At 60.0% G+C, this 7813-nt stretch overlaps 1 protein-coding gene across 1 annotated transcript; it reads left to right on the plus strand.

The window, feature by feature from the left end:
- The first annotated feature begins 3349 nt into the window (after positions 1 to 3349).
- Positions 3350 to 7772, plus strand: LOC148216078 (potassium channel subfamily K member 6-like). The gene is made up of 3 exons (XM_088139594.1): positions 3350 to 3794; positions 6259 to 6654; positions 6895 to 7772. The coding sequence occupies exons 1-3, from the start codon at positions 3485 to 3487 to the stop codon at positions 7125 to 7127; spliced, it is 939 nt and encodes a 312-aa protein (XP_087995720.1). The 5' UTR covers positions 3350 to 3484; the 3' UTR covers positions 7128 to 7772.
- Positions 7773 to 7813: the final 41 nt, after the last annotated feature.

Genomic DNA, 7813 nt, shown 5'->3' on the forward strand with positions numbered 1-7813 from the left:
CCCCGCACCCGGCCCCCCGCGGCACCCACGCGCGCGCGCGGCCCCTCCGGCCGGGGCGCCTTCCATCGCTGGGGGTGGCTGTGGGCGGGGCTCTGGCGCCGCCCGCGGCCAATCGGAGGCCGGGCGCCGAGCACGCTCCGGAGAGGCGGCCGCGGTCGCCCCTGACGTCGCCGAGGCGGGATGGCGGCGGCGGCGGCGGCGGCGTCACTGCGCACAACAGCTTCCCCGGCGCGGGTCCCGGCGGGGGGCGGAGTCCCGGGCGGGATCGCGGGGCTGCGGGAGGAGTCCACGTCAGCGAGTGACGCAGCGCGCGGAGGACGGGGGCCCGCGGGTTCGTCCGTCATGGCCGGATCGTAACTTCCCCATCTCTGGGCTGCTCACCGCAGTAGATGGCAGTGGCGTCGATGAGAGGAGCAGCGAGAGCTCCCCCGCCCCCCGCAGCAGAGGCCTGGGTCTTCGTGGCTCTCCTGAAGGGCGGGGGGCATCCGGACCTTGGGCGGGGGGCCTCGTTCCAGGGGGAGGCGCCGCTGCAGGGAAGGCGCTTCCAGGGTTCTGGTAGCTGGCGACTGCTTAACTGAAGACGCCTGGAGCGTGCCAACCCTCTGCAGGATCGAATCGGCCGGGCAGGTGCTATAGAGGACGCAGGTGGTCCCTCAAGTAAGCAGGCCCTGTGGCATGTAGGGTTTTTAGGTTTCCACAACCACCCCCTTGAATTGTGCCTGGAATCAAACCAGCAACTGGTACCCGCTCACAAAGTAGGGGTGTTACAAGGGCATACTGAGGCATGCCCATGACTGCTTGCGCCACCGCATTCTGGACCAGTTGGAGAGCTGCTGGGTGGTCCTCAAGGGCAGCCCCACATACAGCACGTTGTAGCAGTTAATCCGCAAGCATGACTAGGGCATGAAGGTGAATGCCTGAAGGGCCCGAGCAATCTAGGAAAGGGCGCAACTGGCACACCAGATGGAGTCGTGCAAAGGAACTCCTGGCCACAACTGGACACTGGAGTGCATGTCCAGGAAGACTCCCAGATTGCACACCTTGAAGGGGGACGTGCTACCTCATCCAAGGTCAAAGATGGAGACGTCCCCCGATCTGCATGGTCCAAACACCCGCAGCTGGTCTTGACAAGATTGAATTGGAGACCGTTCCTCTCCATCCAAACCCACAGAGTCTCCAGGCACTGGGACAGAACCTTGACACCTCGCTTGGCTGGCCCTGGGGGTCTTCCACCTCTGGTCACGAATCAGGCTGCAGTGCCCACTTGGGACTGGCAAGCCACCTGGGCTCTCCGCTCCTGCACAAGGAGCAGGTGGCAGCCATGGCCAGGAAGATCTTCAAGCAGGTTCAGCTTGTGCATCTGTTGAGTCCATTCACTCGTGCCTTGGGCACCATACAGGCAGATTACTTGAAGATTGTTCAGAAGCTGCAGTTGGCCAGAATACAGAGGCATAAGTAGTGATGCCTGCATGGCATCCCTGCTCCGTGAGCTGCGCTGGTTATCAGTACCTGTCCGGGAGCAATTCAAGGGGCGTTAAAGCACGAGGCAGGGCCCAGTTCTCTCTCTGCTGCTGCACCTGTCTGTCCTGCACAGTCCAACAGATTCAGCTTGTTCTGGGTCCTGTCCATGGAGCAGGAGCCAGGAAGCGGCCCTCCTTTCTCGCTGCACCCTACCTGACTTTCAGCGAGCCTTAAAATGCTGGCTTTTCCCCAGAGCTCGGGAATGGGGTGAGTGATCTGTTTGATTTGGTCCCTCTGGGTGACTGCAGTTCTTTTCTTATATGATACCATTTTTTAAAAAAAGGTGAAATGGCCAAGAGTCATTCTGGATTCGGGTGCCCTAGAAATTTAACAAATAAATAATAGGCCCTGTATCAGGCCTTCCATGGCACAGTGGAGCCATTGTTCAAGTCAAGCCAAGGGATCGCCAGTGTGGGCTGCTCATAATGTGATGTGGCAGTAGCTTCCTCTCCTCCCTGTTGGCACAGCCCAGACCAGACTTTTGTCCCCGTTTGCCAGAGAGCCATCTTCTTCCGGTTTCACACACTGCCGAATGTGCTGAACCATGGAATGGTCATTTGGTTGAAGCTCTCGACTAGGCTGTCGTATGAACCCAGCTGACCAGCTGTTACTTGGGGGCATCCTTCTTTCCTGGCTGGGCTAGGGCCCCAAGGTGGTGGCTGTGAGGGGCTGCTGGTCCTTCTGATTCTCATGCGATCAGCTGTGGAAGCACAATTCTTGCTGGTGACAGCTTGGCTTAGTTTTCTGCAAGAACCCCTTGTTAATGGGGAGCACATTGCCTCAACAGTCCTGGAGGTGCCTGCGTGCTTCAGGAAGAAGATTCACTTCCAGCTTGCTGGGTGGGCTCTGGGGGCCATGCTGGGCTGCTCTAAGTGGCAAGGGTTGAGCACAGAGAGCCGTGGTTTCCCTTGCACAAGGTTGGGTGGAAGTGAGGTACCGGAACCTCTGGAGCAAGCACTCTCCAACCCACACAGGCTGTCCATGTACACACTGACCTGCAAACACTCTGGATACTCTCACATGAGCAATGCAAGTGATCGTTGGCAACTGCTCATTTGCTTCACTTTCGCTCCCACCCCAGCTGCTGTTGGAGAGGATCCTTTTTCTCTGCCTTGCTGCTCTTCTGGGCAATAAACTGCAGGGGAGGATACAATCTCTGTTTTCCCTGGGGTCCTCGTGCCCCCCCCCATCTTGGTTCTCAAGCTTTCTTGCAAGCAAGCCTCTCATCTCTTCCCCAGTTCCTGTTGTTTTCGCACAACTCGCTTCCTGCCAAGAGCACACCCACAGTCCACAGAGTGGAGGGAGGGAAATGCCTCCCTCCTCAAGACCTCCAGAGGGGGCTAGCGAGCCCTTTTTTCTGCTAGGCTTTTATAGCCCTCCATCATTTTGGGAGGTGGCAAAGGCAAAGGCAGGACAGGAGGAGGGCAGCTGTAAAGCACAACCTGTGCCCATCTCAGGCTTTGGCCCAGAAGTCCTGCCTGGTGCCCACTACGCCTGCCCTCTCCAAAGCAGCAGATCCTTCCCTCCTGGGGATGGGGGAGGGGGTGGCACTCCAGCTCTCTGGGTTGGAAATGCCAAGGTCAGCGTCTGGGTGGATGGTGGGGGTGAGGCCTTAATCTGTCAGGGGAAGGAGACACAGAGACGGAGTCGTCCCTGAGCATGTACCCGATGCTGAGAGTGCGACCGACTCACCCAGTGGAAGGGGCGAAGCTGGTGAAAGTGGACCGGGAGGCGGCTCAGCTCGCGCTCGGGCGGCGCCGGCCCAGTATCCCGCCTGCCAGGTGCAACTCGAGGCAGCCCTGGCTCCGCCCGACGGGAGGGCCTGGCCGCCGCCCAAGAGGCTGGCCCGCAGGGTCGCTGGGCCGCGACGTGGTGGGGCGGGCGCCGGCTTCGCTTCTCCAAACGTTTCCTTGTTCTTCCGCTCGGTTTGCCGCGACCGGCTCTTCGCTCCGCCGTCGGGTCCATGAGGCGCGGCGCGGTGTTGGCGGCCTTCGCGCTGGCCTACGCGGGGTATCTGCTGCTCGGAGCGCTGATCATCTCAGCCGTCGAGCGACCCTACGAGAGCCAGCTGAGGGCCGAGCTGCGGGACCTTAAGAGCGACTTCCTGCGCCACAGCCCCTGCCTGTCCGAGGCCACGCTGGAGCGTTTCCTGGGCGCCGTCCTGAGCGCCAACCGCCACTCCGCAGCCCTCCTGCGCAATGGCTCGGCTGCCGCGTCCAACTGGGACTTCGCCTCTGCCTTCTTCTTCGCCAGCACCTTGATCACCACTGTGGGTGAGTCAGCGCCGGCCGCACTTCTTCGGTGAAAGGTGGCCACGTTCTCCTCCACTTCCCACGGGTGATTCCGGGCGCAGTGGGCGTGGAAGGGCCGGGCCGGGCCGGGCCACAACCGAGCGCCTAGGAAGGTGTCAGTGTCGGGAGGGGTTCAGCGGGCCTAGAGCCGAGGCGCACGCACCCAGCCACCGCCCCCGGCTCTCGGGCACGGCCTCCTTTTCGCGCTTCGACGCGGCGCCGTATCTCAACCGTCCGCGGACAGGATCCTGAGGAAGAACTGCTGGTGCAGGTGAGCAGCCGGGGCTGCTGGGACGCTGCAGCTCGCTTCCTCGGCTTCGGCTGGGGCCCGATGGATGCTGTTGAGGGCCGAAGCAGCGCGCAGGGAGCGGGAGTTGAGTGCGTTCGTTGGCTCTGCGTAAGAGCCGAGCCGTCGGTGCGGTTCTCTGCTGGTAGAGCCCAGCCAGATACGGTCCCTGCAGCCCGCTTCTCACCGGAAGGGCGCGGACGGAGCTGCCAGGGGTTAGCCGGGTGCCCGGGGCTGCGTCGCCTTGCTCGGCGGTTCAGGACCCCAGGCAAGCCGCCCTATCGAGCGCCTTTCGGGCTCGTGTGGCTGCGTGAGCTGGGAGCAGCCCACCGGCTCGGCCCGTTGCCTTGCCCGGTGGCGGCTGGCTCGGGAGTCAGCTTCTTCGTAGCGAGCATCAGGCAGCTCCTGAAGCCGCGCCCGGGGCGCAGGCCCGATTTCAGCAAGGGCCGCCTCTTCCTCGGCGGGCTGCAGGGGCCCTGCAGGGCTTAAGCCCGGAGCAGGCTTGCTTCTCGACCGCCTTCCGGAGGGTGTCTACGGCCCTCCCGCCACCGAGGAGAACGGCCTGAGCTTAAAGGAAGAGGGGGCTGCCGCGTTTGGGCGTGCGGTGCCAGAAGGCGGGGAGGAGACGGTCTCAGCGGCTTCTGGGCTTCCAGCCGCTTGTCTTCTCCTGCCGTAAACCGGGACGGAGCAGCAGGGAGGAAGCGGCTATCCTGCCACAGACCTCCCCTTAGCCCTGATATTGCTTCGTTGCCCATGGTCCCAGTGCTCTGTCAAACAGGTTGCCACCCTGGTGCCCTCCACAGTCAGGTTCCATCAGTGGCAAGAGACGATTTCTTGGCTTTTTTGCCCACCGCCAGTGGTAAAATCTCATGTCCCCACAATTTTTATCTAACGGCAGGTACATTAACAGAAGCGGGTTCTGCAACATTTTATTAACAACTCAGTTACATAAATATTGCACAAATTGTCATGTAGAATGAATATGAAGATACGCTTGTGATTATAGAACCCACAAAAGTGGGCAAAAAAGAAACGAGCTGATTTCCCTCCTCCATCTCTTTTTGGGGAGAGGAAGGATGAAAGGCATTGTGGGTAGATGCTGAGCTTTGGCTTATGGGGCAGATGTGCCGGTGTTTCCTTAGAGAAGGGTCCCTAGCCCTGAGCACCGGTGGTCCCTTGCCACACAGAAGGATGGGGTACCCAACCCAGGAAGAGACCACTGCTGTTTGGGCCTCCTGGGATTGGGCCCAGACACATGTCAGCTGGCCAATTTCTCCAGCAGGGAGAGGGTGTGCCACCCTCTGGTGTGCAGCTCAGGCTGTAGTGAATTTATCCTTTAGGGCAGAGCCCTCCCAACCAACCGCCTGTCTGAAGAGCAGGGGCTTAACCCAGAACCCCGCAGTCTTTCAGTAGCTGGGCGCAGGCGGTGGAAGATATTAATGGGGATTAGGCAGAAGATGGGGCTGGGGCTCCCCACCCTCTGGCTCCAGGGCTCCTGCTATCTCACCAGTCATGGGGTGCTGGCACCCACCTAGCTGGGGCTTTTCTTTGTGAGCGTACAATCCTCAGGGAGGCTCTTGCAGCACGTGAAGGCCGCCCTCAGGCCAGGAAAGGTGGAAACTGCTTCTCTGTGCCGTGTCACCTCTGTCTAGACCTGGTGTGTCAAGATTTGTTCTCTTCAAGAAGGAAAAGCCTTTAGAGGATCCCAGCAATGATTAAGCCATTATGCTTCCAGCCCAGGCTCTTGGGCTAGGGCTAAGGCTAACTTTGGCCTTCAGCCATTTCCTGTCAGATTTGGGCTTTATCGTGACCGGCTCCCACACATTGGTGTCTCTTGCGTGCCACAATATCCAGAGCCTTTCCCTCCCTTTCCCACTCTGCATTTGCATACTTTGTGAAATTCAGGTTGCTCCATGAACGTTGTTTCCCCTCAGAAGGGCTGAAGTTCGTTTGCCTCCTGCCTATGAGCCATGTGAGGTCTGCTATCCAAACAAGAATTTAGCCCCGCAACGACTCATAACCCTTCAGCCCCAGCTCCCGCTTGCCTGTGGGCTCAGTGGAGGGACACCCGGCTCTCTGCCCTCGGCCCCAGGCGCTGCGTGTGGGGCAGCTTTTGGTCACTCCTTTGGCTGCTGGTGCTCACCCGTCCCTCCTCCCCAGGCTACGGTTATACTACACCCCTCTCGGACGCAGGCAAAGCCTTCTGCATCTTCTATGCGGTGCTGGGCGTCCCCTTCACCATGCTGGTGCTGACAGCCGCCGTGCAGCGCCTTGTGGGCACCTTCACCTCTGGGCCTCTGGAATACCTGGCCCTGCGTTGGGGCTCCAACCAACGGGTCCTGTCGTGTGGGCACCTGCTGGCACTGATGGGCCTGGTGTTGGCCACCTTCTTCTTAGTGCCTGCTGCCATCTTCAGTTCGCTAGAAGAGTCCTGGAGCTTCCTGGATGCTTTCTACTTCTGCTTCATCTCCCTCTGCACCATTGGCCTGGGAGATTACGTCCCTGGGGAACAGCCCGGGCAACGCCTTCGCCCCCTCTACAAGATCTCTGTCACAGGTCAGCAGCGCTGTGCCCTGGGGGAGTGAGCACTAAGGCCAACCTGCCAGGACAGCATCCAGATGGGGAAGGCCGAGCAAATCTACCCTTTCATTACTGGGCACCCCAAACCCATCACTTCACATGGGAAACGGTTGATACCCTTAAGCTGTGCCTCAGCCAGATGGGGGGGGAACCTAGGAGGGGCCCCTCGTATCTTCCACACCTGCCCCTTGCTCACTATCCCACCTCTCCTTCCAGTTTACCTGCTTCTGGGGCTCATGGCCATGCTGCTGATACTCCAGACCTTCCACAAGCTGGCAGACCTGCACGGCCTCTCTGACCTGGTCTTCTTGTCCCCGGACCAGCCTCCTGAGGAGCACCAGAGCATCCTAGAGGAGCGCAGCCCTCCCTCTGAGCCTGGGCAGAGGGGGACGTTGCCTGCGCACCCCCGACCAGGGGGACAGGCACAGTATTCCTCCATTAACAGATAGCAAGGAGTAGGACGGTGACCGTCAGGGCTCAGCCACAAGGAAGACTCACTGCTCTCCTCTTTACCGAGCTTCTCTGCCCCCGACCTGGGAAATGAGGCTGCTGGACAGTCCGTTGTGAGCAGAGGGCTGGGAATGCCAGCTGCTCTCTCAGACCAGAAGAGATTCTTCTGGCTCTTGCCTTTGGGTGAGCTCGCGGTGGGGATTTTATTTAAAAAGCACAGATAAAAGGCTGGAACTTCCAGGCACTTCACTCTGCCCGGTGACACGTACTTTTGTAACTGTAGATAGTACATCATGGCCCAGGTATCCTTCCTTCTTTCCTTCCAGCTGTAGCTTGAGCTAAGTTTTGCAAGTGAGGAGCTGCTGAGGCGGAAGTCCTGCTGCTTGCTTAAGAAACCCAAAGCCGCACACAGAAGGTGGAAGCTGGGGACTCTCCCCAGGGTCCCCTCCTTGAATGGTTTTGCTCCTGATGTGAACTGGCCGGGTTCGTTCTTGGGGTTTCTTTCTAAGTGCTTGATGCTCGGACTGCAGAAGCCCCCTCCCCTCCCCTCCCCTTCCGGCTGGTGAGGCCCCAGAGCTATCCTGGAGGTTGCTTGGCCTGTGCCGCTCCCCCAGGCCTGAGTGGGCCAGTCCCTCGTCTCTGCCTCTCGGGGGGGCGGAACTTCCTCCCTGCCAGAGAAGCCAAA

The sequence above is a fragment of the Python bivittatus genome, unplaced genomic scaffold (assembly GCF_059951505.1).
Source record: "Python bivittatus isolate LINGU-HERP-01145 unplaced genomic scaffold, Pbiv_v1 ctg000310_np1212, whole genome shotgun sequence".
Taxonomy (NCBI): domain Eukaryota; kingdom Metazoa; phylum Chordata; class Lepidosauria; order Squamata; family Pythonidae; genus Python; species Python bivittatus.